General features: G+C 40.9%; 1 protein-coding gene across 1 annotated transcript; it reads right to left on the bottom strand.

The window, feature by feature from the left end:
• Positions 1-5,390: 5,390 nt before the first annotated feature.
• Positions 5,391-23,734, bottom strand: FAM111B (FAM111 trypsin like peptidase B). Its single transcript, XM_040259441.1, has 3 exons — positions 23,665-23,734; positions 21,752-21,867; positions 5,391-7,783 (listed from the first exon to the last, which is right to left on the bottom strand). Exons 2-3 carry the CDS (start codon positions 21,830-21,832, stop codon positions 5,633-5,635), a joined length of 2,232 nt encoding a protein of 743 aa, XP_040115375.1. The 5' UTR covers positions 21,833-21,867; positions 23,665-23,734; the 3' UTR covers positions 5,391-5,632.
• Between the last annotated feature and the right edge of the window lie 1,558 nt (positions 23,735-25,292).

Below are 25,292 nucleotides of genomic sequence, written 5' to 3'. Positions count from 1 at the left end.
TTTGGAAAACTCAGCAGTGGCCACAGGTTGGAAAAGGTCAGTTTTCATTCTAATCCGAAAGAAAGGCAACGCCAAAGAATGTTCAAACTACCACACAATTGTCTTTATCTCACACACTAGCAGAGTAATGCTCAAAATTCTCCATGCAAGGCTTCAACAGTACATGAACCAAGAACTTCCAGATGTTCAAGTGAGGTTTAGAAAAGGCAGAGGAACCAAAGAACAACATCCACTGGTTCATGGAAAAAGTAAGAGAGTTCCAGAAAACCATCTACTTCTGTTTTGACTATGCCAAACCCTTTGACTGTGTGGATCACAATAAACTGTGGAAAATTCTGAAAGAGATGGGAATACCAGACCACCTGACCTGTGTCCTGTGAAGTGTGCATGCAGGTCACGAAGCAACAGTTAGAACTGGATATGGAACAACAGACTGGTTCAAAATTGGGAAAGGAGTATGTCAAGGCTGTATATTGTCAGCATGCTTATTTAATGTATATGCCGAGTACATCATGAGAAACGTTGGGTGGGATGAAGCACAAGCTAGAATCAGATTGCTGGGACAAATATCAATAACCTCAGATATGCAGATGACACCACCCTTATGGCAGAAAGTGAAGAGGAGCTAAAAAGCCTCTTGATGAAAGTGAAAGAGGAGAGTGAAAAAGTTGGCTTAAAGCTCAGCATTCAGAAAACAAAGATCATGGCATCTGGTCCCATCACGTCATCGTAAATAGGTGGGGAAGCAATACAAACAGCGACAGACTTTATTTTTTGGGGCTCCAAAATCGCTGCAGTAGGCAACTGCAGCCATAAAATTAAAAGATGCTTGCTCCTTAGAAGAAAAGTCATGACCAACCTAGTTGGCACATTAAAAAGCAGAGACATTACTTTGCCAACAAAAGTCCATCTAGTCAAAGCTGTGGTTTTTCCAGTAGTCATGTTTGGATGTGAGAGTTGAACCATAAAGGAAGCTGAGCACTGAAGAATTAATTAATGCGTTTGAACTGTGGTGTTGGAGAAGACTTGACAGTCCCTTGGGCTGCAAAGAGATCCAACCAGTCCATCCTAAAGGAAATCAGTCCTGTATATTCATTGGAAGGACTGATGCTGAAGCTGAAACTCCAAAACTTTGGACACCTGATGTGAAGAAGTGACTCATTGGAAAAGACCCTGGTGCTGAGAAAGATTGAAGGCAGGAGGGGAAGGGGACCGCAGAGGATGAGATGGTTGGATGACATCACTGACTCAATGGACCTGAGGTTGGATAAACTCCGGGAGTTGGTGATGGACAGGGAGGCCTGGCGTGCTGCAGTCCATGGGGTCGCAAAGAGTCGGACACGACTGAGCAACTGGACTGAACGGAATCTTGAATGACATTCTCTCTGCTGCTCCCCTTTGTCTTCTGGTAGGAGAAAGCTAACAAATTTCTCTCATGCCCTATGCTTCACTGCAGTGGTGCAGTTAGTGTGTTAGGGTCCCCAGTAAAGCAGAACCAACAGGGTATGTGCATTTATTACAGGCAACTGGCTTAAGAGATTATGCACGAATGCATGTATGCATTTATTATGTTATTGGCTCAAATGTTTGTGGAGGCTGGAAAGCCCCAACATCTGCAGGTGAACCTGCAAACCAGAGGCCTGGGATATGCCATGGTGTGTTCCAGTCAGCATCTGAAGTTCTGAGAACAAGGCAGGCTTGAGACCCAGGAAGAACCGTTTCAAGTCTGAAGGCAGGAAAAATCCAGTGTCCCAGTTCAAAGACAGTCATACAGGAAGAATTCTCTCCTAAATCGGGTGAGGGTCAGTCTTTTTGTTGTATCCAGACCTTCAACTGATTGGACAAGGCCCACTCATATTAAGAAGGGCTATCTGCTTTAATCTTTATCTTATGCAAAATCACCCTCCCAGAAAAACCTAGAATAACATCTGACTAAATATCCAGTCACCTTGTGGCCCAGTCAAGTTGACATACAACATTAACTGCCACACCAGATTTAAAGTTACTATGATCTGAAGGTAATTTGCAGAATATGTGAGAAAAAAGTTTTATGCAGGAAGAATTTTTACAATTAAACTCCATCATGAAAAAAACGGGATATTTGTGGGAGAGCATTTTAAAGTTTAATTCAAAAAGATGGGAAATGATGTTGGCTTAGGACTTTGAAGTGGTATACTTTCCAGAGATTCTGTATTCAACACTAGGTTACAGGAAGCCAGAAGGATTTATACTTAATTTCATGATGCTAATGAAAATGAAGATCAGATACTGACCCATAGTAAATATAACAGGAAGACCAAATATCACTTGACACCATGTGGGAAGTGGCAAAAAGTCCAAACTGAATATAATCAACCCTCTAGATCTAACTACCAGTTTATAGGAAATACAGGGAGTACAATTACACATTCAGTGACATGATAAGAGATGAAACAGCAGAGTCCAGAATGGACTACAGGACACGTACGGCCCAGTTTCTCCAATAAATAAATGTCTGAAAAAGAGAGATAGGAAGCGGGCATTTACACATTAAAAGCAACTCAAGAGACTTACATGACCAAATACAAGGTGGAAACTGGATTCTGATTCAAACGCTCCAGATGCAAAACAAACAAAATAACAAATTAAGGAGAAGTCGGGGGAGGGGTAGGCTGACTGAAATGATCACTATAATTTTATAAGCATGCTGATAGCAGTGTATCTATATTAAAGCTGCTGCTTAGCATTTTAATTGGGTAGTAGTCACTTGAGCATATGCACTTGTCAGAATTCACAGACCCATACAGAAGAAAGATGTATTTTACTGTGCATAAACCCTAACTTAATAAAACTATGCATTGCAAAGAGAAGGAAATGGCCACAGGAGAAAACAGACAGGAAAGAACACCCTGAAAAACAAAATTTGCGGTTTTGAGGGACATGGACAAGGCTGTTCCAACCCCAATGAGCAGAACCAAGAGTTGTAACATGAACTAGTCATAACTCAAACTCCCTACTGGAGCAGGGCATCCTGGCAATTCCTACAAAACAGAATTTGATCATTGTTATGGGGTTGTAACTGCCAGATTTTCCATTATCCTTTTTTGAATAAAAATTTAAGTTCCCAGATTCTGGCCATACTCCACTCTGGGACATCACATGTGTGAGTAGCTTGAGGAGGAATGGGCTGATGTCTCTGGGCCATGAGGAGTGGCTTTCAGGTGTGATGAAGAGAAACACACGTTACCCAGCAATACTGGACTATCCTGGAGAGTGAGTAGGTGTGCTTCATGTGTGGAAGGAAGTGTATATAAGGTACTAGGGGGGCTGAATGGGTAGGACTGTGATTAAGGTTGCTCAGTTCAGTTCAGTCACTCAGTCACGTCTGACTCCTTGCGACCCCATGGATTGCAGCACACCAGGCTTCCCTGTCCATCACCAACTCCCAGAGTTTACTCAAACTCATGTCCATTGAGACAGTTATGCCATCCAACCATCTCATCCTCTGTCGTCCCTTTCTCCTCCCGCCTTTGATCTTTGCCAGCGTCAGGGTCTTTTCAAATGAGTCAGTTCTTCGCATCATGTGGCCAAAGTATTGGAATTTCAGCTTCAGCATCAGTCCTTCCAATGACTATTCAGGACTGATATCCTTTAGGAAAGACTGTATGGATCTCCTTGCAGTCCAAGGGACTTTCAAGAGTCTTCTCCAACACCACAGTTCAAAAACATCAATTCTTTGGCACTCAGCTTCCTTTATAGTCCAACTCTCACATCCAGACATGACTACAGGAAAAACCATAGCTTTTACTAGACAGACCTTTGCTGGCAAAGTAATGTCTCTACTTTTTAATACGCTATCTAGGTTAGTCATGACTTTTCTTCCAAGGAGCAAGTGTCTTAATTTCATGGCTGCAGTCATCATCTTCAGTGATTCTGGAGCCCCCCAAAATAAATAAGGCTGCTAGTTTACCCAATATCCATTTTCCTTTTCTTCCACAGTATTAGAATTTAGGCTAGGCATCTGGTCAAGTAGAACAAATACAACATTTCACAGTCTGATTATAGTTTAAAAATTTTTTTTACAATTTTAAAGGTTATACTCCATTTACAGTTATAAAATATTGGCTCTATTTCCTGTGTTGTACAATACATCCTGTAGTCTACCTCACATCCAGTAAGCACTGTACCACCGAACTGAAGTATTTTAAGTGATGCTTGAGATTGATGAAAAGAAAAAAGCCAATGAGAGAAAAAAAAAAATCAATGCTCATTTGCACTCTAATATGTGTTTTGTACATCCACATGATTCTGTTAAAGTTTTTTTCTAATTGAGAAATAATATTCGTTATACTTTAAAGAAACAGCCCCAAATGTTGAGTTGGCCAAAAAAAAATTTTTTTTTTCATTTTCACCAAGAACTTTATTGAATAATGTATTTACTGCCTTCTGCCATTTTTCAGGCAAATTTATAATTCCATCTCCCAATACTTTTCATCTTTTTGATCAAAGAACTGTTCCAGATACCTTTTATAGTCTTCCAGGGAACTGAATTTCTTCCATTAAGAGAACTCTGTAAAGACCAAAACAAATGGACATCTGAAGTTGCAATGTCTGATGAGGATGGTGGATGAATCAGAACTTCTCAGCTAAGCTGCAATGATTTTTGCCTGGTTATCAAAGAAACATGCAGTCTGTGTCATCCTGATGTAAGAGGATGCATTGTCTGTTGACTAATTCTGGATACTTCACACAAGTGCTGCCTTCAGGTGGCCTAATTCAGAGCAGTACTTATTGGAACGAATCATCTGGTCTTCCAGAGGGAGCTCATAATAGAGGACACCCTTCCAGTCCCACCATATACACACATTACTTCTTTGGACAGAGACTGGCCTTTGGTGGGGTTGGTGGCAGTTCATTTCACTTGCTCCATGACCTCTTCCATTCCATATTGTTGTACAGTATCCACTTTTCACCACCCATTACAATTTGTTTTAATGGAAAGTTTTTGTTAGGTGTCAGTAGAAAATTCCATATGGAAATGAAGTCAAGAAGGTTTTTCTCACTTAACTTATGTGGAATCCAAACTTCAAAGTGATGAACATAACCAAGCTGGTGCAAATGATTTTCAATGCTTGATTTGGATATTTTGAGTATGCCAGCTATCTCCTGCATGATGTAACACTGACTGCTCTCAGTTAATGTCTAGATTGGATCACTATTAACATCAATTTGTCTATCAGATCATGGAGCATTGTCCAGTGAGAAATATCCAGCACACAAATTAGCAAGCCACTTTTGACACACATGATCAGTCACAGCACCTTCTCCATACATTGCACAAATCTTATTTTTTTTTTTAATTTGAATAGTTTTAACCTTACTTGAAATAATAAAGCATAATATGCCAACGTTTTCTTCCATTTTCAATATTAAAATGGCTACATAAAAATTCACTAATTTTGATGTTTTTTAAAAATGCCTGCTGATACAACAGCTGTCACAATATTAATACAATCTAATTAAATTGTTTCAAATGTCGTTTAAGAAAACTAAGCACTACTAGAGCCATCATACAGAAAAAAACCAAACCAACTTTTGGCCATCTCAATACTTTAAATCATTGGCATGTGTTTTTGAAAGCAGCATCCTTTTCCTAATATTGCATGGATTCAATCTGATTTTCTTGAAGTGACAGTTCTTGTTTGTTATCTTTCTCTTCATTGTGGCTCTCATTTTTCTCTTCTTGTAATGATTTGTACAAGTTTTCATCTCTCTGTTTAATATCATAAAGAATAGATTCCATAGAATAGCCAAATTCAATAAGGGCATAAGCCTTATTTACACGGTTATAAAAATGCCCAAAGCAGTGCATAGCAACCAACCTGCCAGATGCATTAAACACTGGGGAGCCAGAAGACCCACTAGAAAAATAAGTATCATAACTAAGTGTGTTACTGCTCCAAGCCTCTGACAGGAAACTTCTCTGGGTAAACATAGGGAAAGCTTTATAAATATCTGAACAGGATCCTGGTACTACCCCATCTGAATAATGTCCTTTGTACCTCTCTAACCGTTGCTCTAGAGGAATCACAGAACAACCATCTATTTTCTTGATCTGGCCTTCTGGGTGACCAATTAAATAAAGTAAACCACTAGATGGTTGAGGCAAAATCAGTTTTGACAGGCCTGGAGGAAATCCATTTCCATTTTCACTTAGTTTTAAAATGGCATAATCTAGAGTTTCACCAGACATCTCAAACCATGGCTCAAAGGAAAGCCAATCAACATCGTTAGGGCAGAACTCTTTATAAGCAAAAGTGACCTTGGCACATGTGCTTATTATAGCTGGCCATGACTTTGGATCTGTACCTTCTCCCACAATGAAGTGTAAAACATGTCTACAGGTGAAAATAAAACCATTGTTGAAAACAAAGCAAGTAGCATTGCCTGTGTTTCCATTATTGTCCCATTTCATGAATCCAACTGACTTACTAAGATGAACAAGACGTTCACAGATCGCAACTGAAACAGAATTTTCAGTCACTTTTCCAAAGGCATTTTTATACACGCGGAATTGTTTAATCGTTTTCAGTTTCATTCTCTTCCGTTCTTCCTGAAAATACTTTTGTATCCGAAGTGCCTCTTTATTAAAATTTGGATACTGATGCATCATAACTTTGTTCAATATTTGTAAATTCTTTACCCAGAGATTAGTTTTCTCCGTTTGGATTTCCTGAAGAGCATATTGCCTACCTAGAGAGATCCTTCGCCTACTTAGAGAGAGCCTTCGCCTATCTTGTGTGATTTTTCTCCTAAGTCTTTTGTAGAGATTACTATCATAATAACGTTTAATTTTGGAAATGGACCGGCATGTCTTATGTTTAATATCAAGCCCTAGACTCTGACGTGGGAGAATTTTTTCTCTGTTGTGTTCTGCACCTTCAGCTTCTCCATCTTTCTCTGGTTCATGGACTTTGCTCTTAGACTGTGTTAAAGCCTGCAGACTGATATCTTCAGTGGCATTTTCATCTTCTGGTTTAATTTTTTTATGGGTACGTTTCTTGATAGACAATTTAGGAACGTCCAATTCTAATAATTTTCCAGATACTTCATCCACCATGGACTTTTTTCCATAAATTTTATTGTGAGCTTCTGTTACTCTCCATTCAAGCATGTCTAGATCTGAGCGAAATCGGCCATCATTGCAAAGGGCTTTTTTGATAGTCTCACCCTTCAAGGCATAGACGAGAAGTGTAGTTCCTCGTTCATGAAGTTCCTTAATCTTAACAATCTTCTTTATGGTCTTCCCAATAGCAACAATGTGGAAAAGAATGCATTCAGCGTCTGGATTTTCACATAGGCGTAATAACTGATCATCTTCCTGGTTACTCCTTCTTTGACCAAATGTTATTTTCAAATGGGAACCACTAGGTAGGCATCTGAGAGGCATTCCTAAATTTATATGCGCTTGTATTGTTTTTTCTTCATAAACAATGATGTTCTCATATACATGTTTCCTCATCCTTTCACTGAAATGGTCATGAGCACTCAGAACTGAATAGATATTCTCATTGGGTCCACCAAATGCTGTAAACACACTACGGTCTGACTTTCTGAGGAGTTCATTCAAACTAAAGGTGAAATGACATTTTTCACTGGTGCTCACGTGTGGGTTCTGTTGTTCAGAGGATGTTTCATGCTCGCTGACTTCACTTTTAACTTTAATGGTGCTGTTACATTCTCGTATGTCAGACAGAGACTGATCAACAGGTGTGCCAGAACATGCCTCCTCTATGACAGTATCCTAGAAAAGGAAAGATTAAAAATTTAGTAAGGATCACCTTTAATAATAATGTTCCATGTCTTTTGATTTATAAGATCAAAATATACCATGCTGTATATGAATTCATGTTTCACTAAACAGTCTGTCAGTGCTTTTGTGTATCATTAAACAACCTTTGAAAACACAATTTGAGGGGCTATATGATAGTTCACTGTACAATAGTTTTCAATCCATTCTTCTGTTGCTGGCTATTTATTTCTAATTTTTTTACTATTCTAAATATGACAAATTTTTCTACACACAAAACATTTTGTCTAAAGTCTTAAAATATTTTCCTATGCTAGATTCCCAGCAGCAGAAATAGATTATAAATGTACTTCACCATGTACACTGCCAAACTGCTTTCTCGGAAGGTCACATCAATTCACCCTCCCCATTCTTTCCTATTGCCCAAGGAAATCAGTATTATGGTTAATTCTTCAAAAGGATTTGAGTACTGCTATTTTAAAAGTTTGGTAACTGGAAGATCTAGCTTGACATTTTTTTTTCCATTTATAAGACACCACCCTTATGGCAGAAAGTGAAGAGGAACTAAAAAACCTCTTGATGAAAGTGAAAGAGGAGAGTGAAAAAGTTGGCTCCAAGCTCAACATTCAGAAAACGAAGATCATGGCATCCGGTCCCATCACTTCATGGGAATTAGATGGGGAAACGGTGGAAACAGTGTCAGACTTTATTTTTCTGGGCTCCAAAATCACTGCAGATGGTGACTGCAGCCATGAAATTAAAAGACACTTACTCCTTGGAAGAAAAGTTGTGACCAACTTAGATAGCATATTCAAAAGCAGAGACATTACTTCGCCAACAAAGGTCCATCTAGTCAAGGCTATGGTTTTTCCAGTAGTTATGTATGGATGTGAGAGTTGGACTGTGAAGAAAGCTGAGTGCAGAAGAATTGATGCTTTTCAACTGTGGTGTTGGAAAAGACTCTTGAGAGTCCCTTGGACTGCAAGGAGATCCAACCAGTCCATCCTAAAGGAGATCAGCTCTGGGATTTCTTTGGAAGGACTGATGCTAAAGCTGAAACTCCAGTACTTTGGCCACCTTATGCGAAGAGTTGACTCATTGGAAAAGACTCTGATGCTGGGAGGGATTGGGGGCAGGAGGAGAAGGGGACAACAGAGGATGAGATGGCTGGATGGCATCACTGACTCGATGGACGTGAGTTTGAGTGAACTCCGGGAGTTGGTGATAGACAGGGAGGCCTGGCGTGCTGCGATTCATAGGGTCGCAAAGAGTCAGACACGACTGAGCGACTGAACTGAACTGATTTATTTACTTACTAACAAAGCTGGTTTAACATATCATTTGGACATTTGAAGTACCACCTTTTAAAAAATTCCTGTGAAATATTTACTGTCCAGTTTATTCTATACACGGTATCAACAGCATTAAGGAAAGATACTAACGTGAATAAATCACAGGATTGGACAGATATACAAATCCATATTCAAAACATATTTTACATATACAATCAGTTGGCAATAGCCTAGGAAAAAGTATTTTGATAATCTGCTGGCAACAGATTCTTTAGGGACATATGCGTATAGTGGCTCAGATGGCAAAGGAACTGCCTGCAATGCAGGAGACAAAGGTTCAGTCCCTGGGTTGGGAAGATACCCTGGAGAAGGAAATGGCAACTCACTGCAGTATTCCTGCCTGGAGAATTCCATGGACAGAGGAGCCTGGTGGGCTACGGTTCATGGGGTCGCAGAGTCGGACAGGACTGAGCAACTAACACACACATGTAAGTGGCATACTCTTTAGCTTTGTCTGTTTTTGATTTTTGCACAAATGCATCTTTTGAATATGTCTTCGTTTCTTTTTCTTTTTATTTTACTTTACAATATTGTATTGGTTTTGCCATACATTGACTTGAATCTGCCATGGGTGTACATGTGTTCCCCATCCTTAACCCCCCTCTCACCTCCCTCCCCATCCCATCCCTCTGGGTAATCCCAGTGCACCAGCTCTGAGCACCCTATACCATGCATCAAACCTGGACTGGTGGTTCGTTTCACATATGATAATTTACATGTTTCAATGCCATTCTCCCATATCATCCTGCCCTCACCCTCTCCCAGAGTCCCAAAGACTGTTCTAAATATCTATGTCTCTTTCGCTGTCTCACATACATGAATATGTCTTCTGTGATTTGTTTCACTATTTTTTTGACATTCTTTCTAGTTGATGGAGCTTTAAGTTCACTTTCACAGTTAAATAGAATCCACTGAAGAAATTAACTGGTTATGTGCATTTCAATTATTTCTAGTTTTTTTTTTTTTTCTAACTACAATAGTACAGTTCTGCTGTGACTATCTATTAATATGTTTCCTGGGGCACATGTGCAAGAGTGTCTCTTGGGAATAGACTTAGGAGCTGAATTGCTCAACTTCTGGAATATGCACACTCACCTTTATTAAATACTGTCAAATTCTTTACTAAATGGCTGTACCACTTTACACTTCTGTCAGTGGGAAACAGGAGTTCTCATTGCCTCCACATTCTTATCAAAACATGGTATTGCCCAACTTTTAAAGTTTGCCAATCTTGTGAATGTGAAATGGCATCTTTCAAAAAAAATTTCACTGGGTATAGCTGATTTACAATGTTAATTTCAGGGGTACAGCAAAGCTAATCATGTATACATACATATATATCCACTCTTTTTGTTAAGATTCTTTTCCCATGTAGACCATTACAGAGCAATGAGTAGAATTCCCCATGTATACAGCAGGCTATTATTAGTTATCTACTTTATATATGTGCTTAGTCACTTAGTCATGTCCGACTCTTTGCGACACCATGGACTGTAGCCCACCAGGCTCCTCTGTTCATGGGAATTCTCCAGGCAAGAATACTGGAGTGTGTTGCCATGCCCTATGCCAGGGGATCTTCCCAATCTAGGGACTGAACCTCGGTCTCCTGCACTATAGGCAGATTCTTTACTGTCTGAGCCCCCAGGGAAGCCCAACTTTATATAGAGTAGTGTGCATATGTTACTCCAAATCTCCCAATTTATCCCCCCCCCCAAATGGCATCTTATTGGTAGTTTAATAATTTCTGCCGGTTCATGTCTTTTACCCATCTTTCTATTGGATTATTTTTCTTTTTATTATTGAAAGTACTTTATATACCGTAGACACATATTATTTATTCATCATATGTATTAAAAATGTATTCTCTGAGTTTCTGGACTTCCCAGGTGGCTCAGATGGTAAAGAATCTGCCTGCAAAGCAGGAGACCCAGGTTGGATTCTTGGATTGGGAAGATCCCCTGGAGAAGGAAATGGCAACCCATTCCAGTATTCTTGCCTGGGAAATCTCATGGACAGAAGTGCCTGGCAAGCTACAGCCCATAGGGTCACAAAGAGTAGGACACAACTCAGTTTCTTTCACTTTCTGAGTTTGTGGATTGCTTTTCCTATCAGTTCAGTTCAGTCGCTCAGTCATGTCCAACTCTTTGAGACCCCATGAATCGCAGCACGCCAGGCCTCCCTGTCCATCACCAACTCCTGGAGTTCACTCAGACTCACGTCCATAGAGTCAGTGATGCCATCCAGCCATCTCATCCTCTGTCGTCCCCTTCTCTTCCTGCCCCCAATCCCTCCCAGCATCAGAGTCTTTTCCAATAAGTCAACTCTTCACATGAGGTGGCCAAAGTACTGGAGTTTCAGCTTTAGCATCAGTCCTTCCAAAGAAATCCCAGGGCTGATCTCCTTCAGAATGGACTGGTTGGATCTCCTTGCAGTCCAAGGGACTCTCCAAGAGTCTTCTCCAACACCACAGGTCAAAAACACTGATTCTTCGGCTCTCAGCTTTTTTCACAGTCCAACTCTCACATCCATACATGACCACTGGAAAAACCATAGCCTTGACTAGACGGACCTTTGTTGGAAAAGTAATGTCTCTGCTTTTGAATATGCCTTCTAGGTTGGTCACAACTTTCCTTTCAAGGAGTAAGTGTCTTTTAATTTCATGGCTGCAATCACCATCTGCTGTGATTTTGGAGCCGAGAAAAATAAAGTCTGACACTGTTTCCACTGTTTCCCCATCTATTTCCCATGAAGTGATGGGGCTGGATGCCATGATCTTCGTTTTCTGAATGTTGAGCTTGGAGCCAACTTTTTCACTCTCCTCTTTCACTTTCATCAAGAGGCTTTTTAGTTCCTCTTCACTTTCTGCCATAAGGGTGGTGTCATCTGCATATTTGAGGTTATTGATATTTCTCCCAGCAATCTTGATTCCAGCTTGTGCTTCTTCCAGTCCAGCGTTTCTCATGATGTACTCTGCATAGAAGTTAAATAAGCAGGTGACAATATACAGCCTTGACGTACTCCTTCTCCTATTTGGAATCAGTCTGTTGTTCCATGTCCAGTTCTAACTGTTGCTTCCTGACCTGCATACAGATTTCTCAACAGGCAGGTCAGGTGGTCTGGCATTCCCATCTCTTTCAGAATTCTCCACAGTTTATTGTGATCCACACAGTCAAAGGCTTTGGCATAGTCAATAAAGCAGAAATAGATGTTTTTCTGGAACTCTCTTGCTTTTTCCATGATCCAGTGGATGTTGGCAATTTGATCTCTGGCTCCTCTGCCCTTTGTAAAACCAGCTTGAACATCTGGAAGTTCACAGTTCACGTATTGCTGAAGCCTGGCTTGGAGAATTTTGAGCATTACTTTACTAGCGTGTGAGATGAGTGCAATTGTGCAGTAGTTTGAACATTCTTTGGCATTGCCTTTCTTTGGGATTGCAATGAAAACTGACCTTTTCCAGTCCTGTGGCCACTGCTGAGTTTTCCAGATTTGCTGGCATATTGAGTGCAGCACTTTCACAGCATCATCTTTCAGGATTTGAAATAGCCCAACTGGAATTCCATCACTTCCACTAGCTTTGTTTGTAGTGATGCTTTCTAAGGCCCACTTGACTTCACATTCCAGGATATCTGGCTCTAGGTGAGTGATCACACCATCATGATTATCTGGGTCGTGAAGCTCTTTTTTTGTACAGTTCTTCTGTGTATTCTTCCCACCTCTTCTTAATATCTCTGCTTCCGTTAGGTCAATATCATGTCTGTGTTTATTGAGCCCATCTTTGCATGAAATGTTCCCTTGGTATCTCTAATTTTCTTGAAGAGATCTCTAGTCTTTCCCATTCTGTTGTTTTCCTCTATTTCTTTGCACTGATCGCTGAGGAAGACTTTCTTATCTCTCCTTGCTATTCTTTGGAACTCTGCATTCAGCTGCTCATATCTTTCCTTTTCTCCTTTGCTTTTTTATTCTTTTCTCCTTTGCTTTTTTATTCTCTTCTTTTCACAGCTATTTGTAAGGCCTCCCCAGACAGCCATTTTGCTTTTCATATAAGGATAACTAATTGTCTCAGCACTACTAATTAAATCGCTAATCTTTTCTTCACTCATCTGTACCATCAGTTTTGCCACGTAAGATTAAAGGTTAGACAATGACCCCCTAAAAAAGTACCTTAGAATGTTACCTCATTTGGAAATAGTGTTGCTGTAGATATAATTCATTAAAATTATAATTCATTAAAAAAGTACAGTGGAGCCCCAGGCCATTATTAATGATATCCTTATAAAAAGGCATTTGAACAGAGATAGACACACCCAGAGGGAAGATGAAATAAACAGACAGAGGTTAAAGATGGCCGTCAAGGAGACAGGCCTCATGTAGATCCTTCCTGCACAGAGTTCACAAGGCCCTGACCCTACTGACCCCCTGACCTTGGCCTCTGAGCCTCCTGAACTGAGGCAGTACATGTTTGTGTTTCAGTCATTCAGTCTGTGGTATTTTTACGGAAGGTCCAAGAAAGTGATGCAAAGACCTTTTCATACACTTTGTGGGTTTGTGTCTGCTCTGTTCCATTGGTATATTTTTCCACATCTGCACCAAATATTGTCTTACTTCCAATCTTATAATAAGCATTCATATCTGATAAGACAGTTTCCTTCACTTTATCTTCAGAAATGTCTTAGATATTAGCCCTCTGCTCTTTTAATAAATCTTGGTGATCATCTTAAACACCAGAAAAATAAACTGTTGGACTTTTAATTGGGCTTGTATTCAATCAATGAATCTAGGAAGGACTGACATCCCAAAGCTCATCCCAATGAATTTTCCTACTCATGAATACCTGCTATCTTGACAATAAGGTTTCCTTTCATGTCTTCCCACAAAACTGTACAATTTTATACATAAATGACTTGCAAACCGTTTCTTACATTTATTCCTGAGTACCTGACATTTTTCTAGGCATCATAAAACAATTTTTTGATATTATATAGAAAGTATACTCAGAAATCAGAAAGATTATTGCTGATCAAGATAAATGCATTTTTTAAAATAAATATGAATCTTAAAATCTAGTCAACTGTTATATAATAGTCATTTCTAACATTTGGTCTATAGATATTTTTGGTTTTCAAAACAGGTAATCATATCATCTGTGGATGTTTCAAGAATATGCCTTGTTCCTTCCTTTTCAACTTTTAAAGTGAAAGTGAAAGTGGAGTTGCTCAGTTGTGTCTCGACTCTTTGCAGCTCCATGGACTGTAGCCTACTAGGCTCCTCCATCTGTGGGATTTTCCAGGAAAGAATACTGGAGTGGGTTGCCATTTCTTTCTCCAGGAGATCTTTGCGACCCAGGGATTGAACCCAGGTCTCCTGCATCTTGGCAGATGCTTTACTGACCAAGCCACCACAGAAGTTTTTCAACTCTTAACTGTAATTTTAATTCTAGAAGTGTGTGGGCTCAGTAAGTCATGCAGAACGTGGGATCTTAGTTTCCCATCCAGGATCAAATCTGCATTCCCTGCATTGAAAGGCGGTTACTTAATCACAGGACCACCAGCTGTGTGCTAAGTTGCTTCAGATATGTCTAACTCTTTGTGACCCCATGGACTGTAGCCCACCAGACTCCTCTGTCCATGGAATTCTCCAGGCCAGAATACTGGAGTGGGTAGCCATTCCCTTCTCCTGGGGATCTTCCTGACCCAGGGACTGAACCCAGGTATCCCACACTGCAGGCAGATTCTTTACTGTTTAGCCACCAGGGAAGCCCCTGAATCACCAGGGAAGTCCCTTAATTGTATTTTTACTATTTTTCTTATTTTATTGTACTGTACTGGCTAAAATCACCAGTATAGTGTGATGTAATGATGATTTTGTAATCACCAGCTAATAATGAGTATTCCTCCATCTCCCTGATTGTAAACAAAATGCTTCTAATGATTATTTAACACAATATTTCCTGTAGAATTTTTGAAGATGCCCTTAATGAACATTCTGGTATGTACTTATTTATATTTTTAAGAATAAGAAAGCAGTCAAAATAGATTAATTCTATTATGGACTATTCTTCTTATTAAAACCTCTGGAAAGAATACAAAAAGCAATGCCCTGAAATCCCACTCTGGCCAAGATAAAGAAAAATAGACCTAACTTAAATTATTCCTTGAAACAACTGGATAAATGGATAAAATTATGAAATGTTTTTCAAAGCATGAGACATTAGGCAAGAAAGGACAGTGATCCTTGAGAAACAGAAAGAAAAAAAAAAAAAGCAAACCATATAATTGCTCCAGATTATTTCCTGAAGACAGATTCTGGTTGCCAGGGGTGGGCTGGGGTGGGGGTAGAGAAGGAAATGGGTCAAGCTGGTCAAGAGTACAAACTTCTAATTATAAGATGGAGATCTAATGTACAGCATGGTAACTACAGTTAACAATATTGTATTGTATATTTGAAAGTTGCTAACTAAGAGAGTAGATCTTAAAAAGTTCTCATCACAAGAATAAAATTTAACTTTGTGAGGTGACGAATGTGGTAATCATTTCATAATATACCATAATATACACATATATTCAATCATTATGTCATCTATCTTATATTCAATGAATTTTTAACAAAGATGTAAAGGCAACCCTTTTAAGAAATTGTGCTGGAGCAAATAGATAACATATGTAAAAATTAATCAATCAATTAATTAACAAATACTAATGTGTGGATTTGGAGAAGGAAATGGCAACCCACTCCAGTATTCTTGCCTGGAAAATCTCATGAACAGAGAAGCCTGGCAGGATACAGTCCATGGAGCTGTCAAGAGTCAGACACGACTTAGCAACTAAACCACTACTGTGTGGATTTACTCAATATTGTTCAGCCTAAACACTGTATTGTATCACTACTGTAATAGGACATGCGGTATTACTATTGCTCAATCTATACACTGCACCATAAAAATAATAAACTCAAAGTAGATCATAGACTTAAACCTAAAATTATAAGACTTCTAAATGAAAAACCAGAAGAAACTTTTTGTGATCTTAGATTTGGTAAAATATTCTTTGGTATAAAACAAAAGCACAATTTTAAAAAATGGATGAAATGAACATTATCAACGCTGAAAACTGCCCCCACCTCCTCAAAGACAGGATTAAGAGAACAAGAAGAGAGATATAATGAAAAGACAAGCCACAGACTGAAATAAAGTACCGGCAAATCTTTGACAAATCAAGCATTTCTAACATATGTAAAGCACTCTTGAAACTCAACAATAAGAAATGAAAGAAGCCAATATAAACATGGTCAAAATATTCTAACAGAAACTCGACCAGAGAAGATATATGCAAGGTAGTGGGTGGGTGGAGGACAAGGGTGAGCAAAAGGGAATTATTTAAGGTGAAGGAACTGTTCTGTATCTTGATTCTCGTCACGGTTACATGACTGGGGGCATTTGTCATAAGCCATAGGACTGTATGGGCTTTCTTGGTGACTCAAATGGTAAAGAATATGCCTGCAATGCAGGAGACCTGGGTTCAATCCCTGGGTAGGGACAATCCCCTGGAGATGGGCATGGCTACAGGTCCACAGGGTCACAAAGAGTCAGACATGACTGAGGCGACTTTGCAAGCACGCATGCCTAGTACTGTACACTAAAATATTCAACTTAAAATGTAAGCTAAATCCTTCTTCGTAAATAATACAAGGATAAAAATCATAAATACTTCTTTACTTACAGAATAAAATCCAAATACATAAACATGAAGTTCAAGAAAGTGAAAGATACAACAACTGTTTTCCAAAAAGCTACTTTACCTCTGTCCAATTTTTCTACATTGGTCATAAAGGTGTATAGAAATAATTCATGCCAGGGCAGGAGCAAATATTGATTCCTCAATGTGCCTCTTTAGCCAAAAGGTTTTGGGCAGGAAGGCTTAGCAACCGAAGTGAAAAGTGAAGTCGCTCAGTCATGTCCAACTCTTTTCAACCCCATGGACTGTAGCTCACCAGGCTCCTCCCATCCATGGAATTTTCCAGGCAAGAGTACTGGAGTGGGTTGCCATTTCCTTAAGCTTGAGACAATTAGAGGGCAAAGGGAAGCTGCCCTGAGGGAACATGACAGACTCAACATCTGGATGCTAAGAATGAACTCTGAAATTACTGTAGCTATATTGTCACTAAGCAGAGAGCCAGCCAGAGGAGTGCATGAAAAGCAGAATACAAAGACGGAAAACACAAATAAGCCCTTGGAAACGCTCTGTTGTTTTTCAGTTCCTCAGTCCTGTCTGACTCTGCGACCCCAAGGACTGCAGCATGCCAGGCTTCCCTGTCCATCACCAACTCCCGGAGCTTACCCAAACTTATGTTCATCGAGTCGGTGATACCATCTCATCCTCTGTTGTCCCCTTCTCCTCCTGCCCCCAATCCCTCCCAGCATCAGAGTCTTTTCCAATAAGTCAACTCTTCACATGAGGTGGCCAAAGTACTGGAGTTTCAGCTTCAACATCAGTCCTGCCAAAGAACACCCAGGACTGATCTCCTTTAGAATGGACTGGTTGGATCTCCTTGCAGTCCAAGGGACTCTCAAGAGTCTTCTCCAACACCACAGTTCAAAAGCATCAATTCTTCAGTGCTCAGCTTTCTTCACAGTCCACCTCTCACATCCATACATGACCACAGGAAAAACCATAGCCTTGACTAGATGGACCTTTGTTGGAAAAGTAATGTCTCTGCTTTTGAATATGCCTTCTAGGTTGGTCACAACTTCCCTTCCAAGGAGTAAGCGTCTTTAATTTCATGGCTGCAGTCACCATCTGCTGTGATTTTGGAGCCCAGAAAAATAAAGTCTGACACTGTTTCCACTGTTTCCCCATCGATTTCCCATGAAGTGATGGGACCAGATGCCATGATCTTCGTTTTCTGAATGTTGAGCTTGGAGCCAACTTTTTCACTCTCCTCTTTCACTTTCATCAAGAGGTTTTTTAGCTCCTCTTCACTTTCTGCCATAAGGGTGGTGTCATCTACATATCTGAGGTTATTGATATTTCTCCCAGCAATCTTGATTCCAGCTTGTGCTTCTTCCAGCCCAGCGTCTCTCATGATGTACTCGGCATATAAGTTAAATAAGCAGGGTGACAATATACATCCTTGACGCACTCCTTTTCCTATTTGGAATCAGTCTGTTGTTCCATGTCCAGTTCTAACTGTTGCTTCCTGACCTGCATACAGATTTCTCAACAGGCAGGTCAGGTGGTCTGGTATTCCTATCTCTTTCAGAATTCTCCACAGTTTCTTGTGATCTACACAGTCAAAGGCTTTGGCATAGCCAATAAAGCAGAAATAGATGTTTTTCTGGAACTCTCTTGCTTTTTCCATGATCCAGTGGATGTTGGCAATTTGATCTCTGGTTCCTCTGCCTTTTCTAAAACCAGCTTGAACATCTGGAATTTTATGGTTCACGTATTGCTGAAGCCTGGCTTGGAGAATTTTGAGCATTACTTTACTAGCATGTGAGATGAGTGCAATTGTGCAGTAGTTTGAGCATTCTTTGGCATTGCCTTTCTTTGGGACTGGAATGAAAACTGACCTTTTCCAGTCCTGCGGCCACTGCTGAGTTTTCCAGATTTGCTGGCATATTGAGTGCAGCACTTTCACAGCATCATCTTTCAGGATTTGAAATAGCCCAACTGGAATTCCATCACCTCCACTAGCTTTGTTCGTAGTGATGCTTTCTAAGGCCCACTTGACTTCACATTCCATGATGTCTGGCTCTACGTGAGTGATCATACCATCATGATTATCTGGGTTGTGAAGATCTTTTTTGTACAGTTCTTCTGTGTATTCTTGCCACCTCTTCTTAATATCTTCTGCTTCTGTTAGATCCATACCATTTCTGTCCTTTATCGAGCCCATCTTTGCATGAAATGTTCCCTTGGTATCTAATTTTCTTGAAGAGATCTCTATCTTTCCCATTCTGTTGTTTTCCTCTATTTCTTTGCATTGATTGCTGAGGAAGGCTTTCTTATCTCTCCTTGCTATTCTTTGGAACTCTGCATTCAGATGCTTTTATCTTTCCTTTTCTCATTTGCTTTTCGCGTCTCTTCTTTTCACAGTTATTTGTAAGGCCTCCCCAGACAGCCATTTTGCTTTTTTGCATTTCTTTTCCATGGGGATGGTCTTGATCTCTGTCTCCTGTACAATGTCAGGAACCTCCATCCATAGTTTATCAGACACTCTATCTATCAGATCTAGTCCCTTAAATCTATTTCTCACTTCCACTGTATAATCATAAAGAATTTGATTTAGGTCATACTTGAATGGTCTAGTGGTTTTCCCTACTTTCTTCAATTTTAAGTCTGAATTTGGTAATAAGGAGTTCATGATCTGAGGCACAGTCAGCTCCCAGTCTTGTTTTTGCTGACTGTATAGAGCTTCTCCATCTTTGCAAAGAATATAATCAATCTGATTTTGGTGTTGACCATCTGGTGATGTCCATGTGTACAGTCTTCTCTTGTGTTGTTGGAAGAGGGTGTTTGCTATGACCAGTGCATTCTCTTGGCAAAACTCTATTAGTCTTCGCCTTGCTTCATTCCGTATTCCAAGGCAAAATTTGCCTGTTACTCCAGGTGTTTCTTGACTTCCTACTTTTGCATTCCAGTCCCCAATAATGAAAAGGACATCTTCTTTGGGTGTTAGTTCTAAAAGGTCTTGTAGGGCTTCATAGAACCATTCAACTTCAGCTTCTTCAGCATTACTGGTTGGGGCATAGACTTGGATTATTATGATATTGAATGGTTTGCCTTGGAAACAAACAGAGATCATTTTTGAGATTGCATCCAAGTACTGCATTTCAGACTCTTTTGTTGACCATGATGGCTACTCCATTTCTTCTGAGGGATTCCTGCTCTCAGTAGTAGATATAATGGTCATCTGAGTTAAATTCATCCATTCCACTCCATTTTAGTTGGCTGATTCCTAGAATATCGACGTTCACTCTTGCCATCTCCTATTTGACCACTTCCAATTTGCCTTGATTCTTGGACCTAACATTCCAGGTTCCTATGCAATATTGCTCTTTACAGCATCAGACCTTGGTTCTATCACAAGTCACATCCACAGCTGGGTATTGTTTTTGCTTTGGCTCCAACCCTTCATTCTTTCTGGAGTTATTTCTCCAATGATCTCCAGTAGCATATTGGGTACCTACCGACCTGGGGAGTTCCTCTCTCAGTATCCTATCATTTTGCCTTTTCATACTGTTCATGGGGTTCTCAAGGCAAGAATACTGAAGTTGTTTGCCATTCCCTTCTCCAGTGGACCACATTCTGTCAGACCTCTCCACCATGACCTGTCCGTCTTGGGTGGCCCCACACAGCATGGCTTAGTTTCATTGAATTAAACAAGGTTGTGGTCTGTGTGATTAGATTGACTAGTTTTCTGTGATTATGGTTTGTGTGTCTGCCCTCTGATGCCTCTCGCAGCACCTACTGTTTTACCTGGGTTTCTCTTACCTTGGACATGGGGAAGAAGCTATTAGGTGGTATTAATATTGCTGGTATACAGAGCACACTTTGAGAAGGATGGAGTTCCTTAACCTAGAGTAGCAGTTTCCAACTTTGTGTAATGATGGAAATGTTCTGTATCTGCTTTGTTCAATCTGGCAGCCACGAGCCACATATGGCTTCTGAGCACTTGAAATGTGGTTAGTGCATAAAGAAAATCAACTTTAAACTTCATTTACCTTTAATCCAATGACTCATTTTTGTTATTTCAAAGTTAGATGATTTTCCCCTGACAAAATGTTTTTACTGATATAGTCTACTGTGATCTTGTACTAAATCGTATTCCCAGTATTACTTGCCTCCTATGTTCTTGAATTCTCCTTACATACCACCAAATCTAGCTATACTATTCCTCAAATAGGTTTGCTTGTGTTCATGACTTTACCCATACTATTCCCTTATACTTGATCTACCTACCTTGTGAAATTATGGCCATTCTTTAAGATATTTCTCACATGACATAACTTTAATTTCTTGAATCTCAATTAAACCCTCTTTTCTCTGCACTCTAAAAGCACTTGTTTATATTTTGATTTAGTATTACTATTTTGCATACTTTGAGTAAAATCATGTGTTGGTCCAAAATTGGGTTCTGAAGTCTGATTGCCTGGGTTCAAATCCTTGCTCTGAAGTCCATTACTTTTGCAATTTTAAGAAAAGTGAGAGTCAGTTTCTCTATTTAGGGACGATAATATCTATTGCAAAGGATTTTATTAAATGTTAAAGGTGATAATCCATAGGAAGTGACAAGCCTAATTCCAAGTACTCAGTAATTTCTCAGCACATGTTAACTACCTTATTATTTTTGCCCATCTATATTTCCAATGATACTGAGTGTCTATACTGTCACCTTGCTGTTTAACAAGGTATACTTTGCTTTGTTAATTCATATACTATCATTTTGTTTTTACACAAACACTTATATGTATGCTCTCCCTAAATACATTTTAAACAATATATGAGAAGGGGTTATAATTGCCATTCTTTATACACTTATCCCCTTCAAGGATCCTAAGACAGTTCTATAGTTAGAGTGCCATCCCAGCAAAGTTGTTTAGAAGTACACACACCTTTGATGCTTCAGGTCTGGTACTCTGGTCGTTTCCTGTAGCACTGAATGATGTATTCTCTTCAGTCGTTAGGAAATTCATGATGAGTCCCAAGAGAATATGAGTTTCTTCCACTACTGGCCAAGACAGAGAAACAGGATTGAATTTACCAACCCCTTAATGACTAAACAATAAAACACAAGATATATGAAATAATAAGTTTTAAACACTGGTTATCAGGCAGGGCACAACAGTGATCTCTGACCCCTAAGAGAGAGAGAGAGAGAGAAATCAGAGGCAGGACCTAGAGACATCTAGCTTGCTGCCTGGGGAGCATCTCCAGGCTGTATCTCAGGGAAGGGAGACAAAAGCAAAGCCTGGCACTTTCCCCAAGTTGAGAAGACAAGCTAAGAGTTCGGTGAGCCCAGGAAGCTGGAGTTTGTAGGGCTAGAATACTAGAGAGATACAGCTACACAGAGTGTCAGAGATCTGTAGTGGGCACCCCTGAAATTTCAGCTGACTAGTGGTCTGTTTCTCACACTCAACTGAGAACAGTTTCTGTTTCCCTCACTCAACTGAGAACAGTTTTTGTTTCCCTCACTCAGCTGAGAACAGTTTCTGTTTCCCACCCACAGCTGAGAATAGTTTCTATTTCTCATGCTCAGCTGACAATAATTTGTGTTCCCAAAAGTCAAACTGGAAAACTTCATAATTCATAACATATTAGGTATTGACAACGGTATCGCCTCTAAAGTGGGACAAACTTAGCCGTAGACCAAAGACTGCTCTGGTCCCACCTGACAAAATTTAAAAGCAAGCTTTGTAAGCATAAAACTTTTCCACTAACACAACTAGAACAAAGCTCAAGAATACTGATAGGAATAGAAACATTTCTAGCACCCATATATGTGAAATTGACAAAGTTTGCTATCCAGTACAATTCTGAGGCATAAAAAGAAGCAGAAAAATAAGATCCACAATGAGGAGAGAAATCAATGAACAGAAACATATCCAAAAGTGACTCAGATGACAGAACTAGTAGACAAGAACATTAAAATGGTTATTATCTTGGATTTCTGGCCAAACAAAGTGACAGGGACCTGACTTGCCCTTCAGTCTGAAAACAAAAGAAGACAATAAGCTAAACAGATGGAACAGGAATTTGTAAGGAACCAGACATCATGCAATTCGGAGCAGTGACAAATGAAGGGCATCCTGTGATGACTCCAGCTGACTGCCTCGAGAGATTCCAGGCCAAGGTGCCGCGAGGGGCAGCCAGGCAGGGCCCGTTGGCATTCCTGACTTGAGGAGACAGCTGAGAGACCAAGGTGGCAGGAGTTCAAAAGACACAGAAAAGAGACCTGCACAGAGGGAAGTCCGGTTATATGAACACTCCGAGGCATCCAGCTGAGAACTGATCACAACAGCAATGGAAGAACTACCCGGGGCCAGGAAAGAACCTCCACAATCCATCAAACCTTCGCGAGGTGATACTGCTTTTAGAAATCCCAGTTTCCTCATTTGTAAATTAAGGAGCTCGGCTCAAACTTGTATTGATTGGTCCTGAGAATTCTCCCCTCTGAATTTTTTTGTTTTTTTTTAAAGAAGATACCTGAATCCCATTCTCACTACGCTTGGGATGCAGTTATGGGAATCTCCACTATTAAATCAACTTTAACCACCACCACCTCCCTTCCACGCCCAAGTTAACTGGAATAGCTCCCTAGACTATCTGGAAGTGTCTTTCTAGGTGTAAAACTCTTGACCTTTGAACCTGGGGAGGGGGTTACCACAACAGAAAACTGCTTATGCCCCCTCCCTCCAAAATTTTCTTGGATCTGGGCTGAGATCCTTCTAACTGGCGCCCTTGACAAACCTGCGCCTGGCCGCCCCAAGAACTCCACGTCCTCCTCAAGATCAGAGGAGCCACTCACAGAAGCGGAGAATCCGTCCCAGCGGTGAGGGTGATGGCGTGGCAGGAATCCGCGACCCCGGCTGCGAGGACGGCGCTCGGCGGGAACTCTTCGCGCGCGAAAGCGGAACGCAGTGACTCCCAGCAGTCTGGCCAATGGGAGGTCAGGTTGCGGAGGTCGTCTGCCCTCATTGGACAGAAGCTCGCCCCCTGCAGAAGCCGATTGGCCGAGCCACTGGGAGCGGCGGTCGGAGAGGGTGGGTGCGGACCCGGTGGCGGGGCGGTTCCTGCGTAGGCAGACGCGCGCCCCGCGCGTCAGGAGGCCACCGCCTCCGGCCGGTCCCTTCGCGCGAGACCTCGGACTCTTGCCACAGTCCGCGTGCTTGTTCCGGGTCGGGTTTCGAGCCGTCCTGTCCCTTCATCCAGCCCGCCCATCCGCGTCCGCTGCTGTCAGGAGCGGGCGGAGTCGGCGGACTCACCTGTCCCCGCAGGGCCGGTTACACGCGGCTGCGCGGAGGCAAAGCGCTCGGCCTCCGGAGCCGCTAGGCTCCACAGCTCGGCCCGGCGGCGCAGGGAGCTCGGCCGTCGCGGCTCTTCGGCCGCTGTCGGGCGGGCGGCGGCTGTGGACTGGGCTCTGGAGAGGCTCCCCACCCAGCCCGGGGGACGTCGGCGCGGTGAGCTTCGTCAGCTTCCAGCGCAGAAATGGTCCAAAGCAGGCAGCCGACTTTCTGTCACTAAGGAAGGAGCCAGCTTAGCTTAGAACTCGTTGCACACGGATCCTCCAGCCAGGAGGAAGAGACCAGCTCTCCTGGTTCCCAGGCCCTGCGTGGATATATGCAGAATTTTCCAGTCCCAGGGGAGGGCTCCAGAGTTAGGCATTTCCAAACTGACGACCGAAGAAGGGGCTTGAGAAAACATCGTACAGTTTAAGAAACAATAGGAGGGGCTGCCTTCAGTATTAGGTGCTATTTTGGAAAAGCTGGTCAAAGAAGGGGAGAACACAATTGATACGTGAAGATGGTGACAACTCGTTTGAAATAGATGTTTATGTAAAAGTCGATGATGTTGGAATAGTACTGAATGCTTTTCCTAACTTGGCTTAATGTAAAATATACACAGAGAAACTATAATCACTGCTTAAATTCCAGGTACTCAGTGGGTTTTGGAGAGAGTAAACTTTAGAAGTGTTACTGTAAAAAGCTAGGAGAAAACAGAAAAACTATGAGAGTTTAATCAAATCGCTGTTTTTCCTTAAATCATCTTAAAGCATAGAGGTGACTGATATTAACAGTAACATACGTAGATGGAGAATTAATTATTGCACAAAGGACTTACAGATTCTCATCTTTGTAGACCCTGGAGATGTTAAAAACTTGTAAAAAGGAAGAAGCAGTAGAGAATGGTGCTGTTGAAGTTGCCTGACATTTCTAGGGACAGAGACTCTGTCCTGGAAAGGAACATACCTTAAGGAGCACGTGTATTTGTCCTTGCCACTAAGCACCTTGTGGGCTGGATTTTATTATAAATTGATTTATTCTAACAGTTTGAAACAAGGGCGTAATATAACCTGACTTTTAAAAAAACCACTGGCAGCTGTATGGACCAAAAACTCTAGGGGGCAAGAGTGGATACAGAAGAAGAAAGCAATTA

Source organism: Oryx dammah, unplaced genomic scaffold, assembly GCF_014754425.2.
Source record: "Oryx dammah isolate SB20612 unplaced genomic scaffold, SCBI_Odam_1.1 HiC_scaffold_17, whole genome shotgun sequence".
Taxonomy (NCBI): Eukaryota; Metazoa; Chordata; class Mammalia; order Artiodactyla; family Bovidae; genus Oryx; species Oryx dammah.
Note: the sequence above shows the minus strand (reverse complement) of the source record. Positions and strands in the feature narration are given on the sequence as shown.

Coding starts and splice junctions, on each gene's coding strand:
- FAM111B (XM_040259441.1), bottom strand. CDS start 21,832: ATGAATTTCCTAACGACTGAAGAGAATACATCATTCAGTGCTACAGGA. Junction 7,784..21,751: donor CCAGACCTGAAGCATCAAAG/GTGTGTGTACTT, acceptor TTCCTTTTCTAG/GATACTGTCATAGAGGAGGC.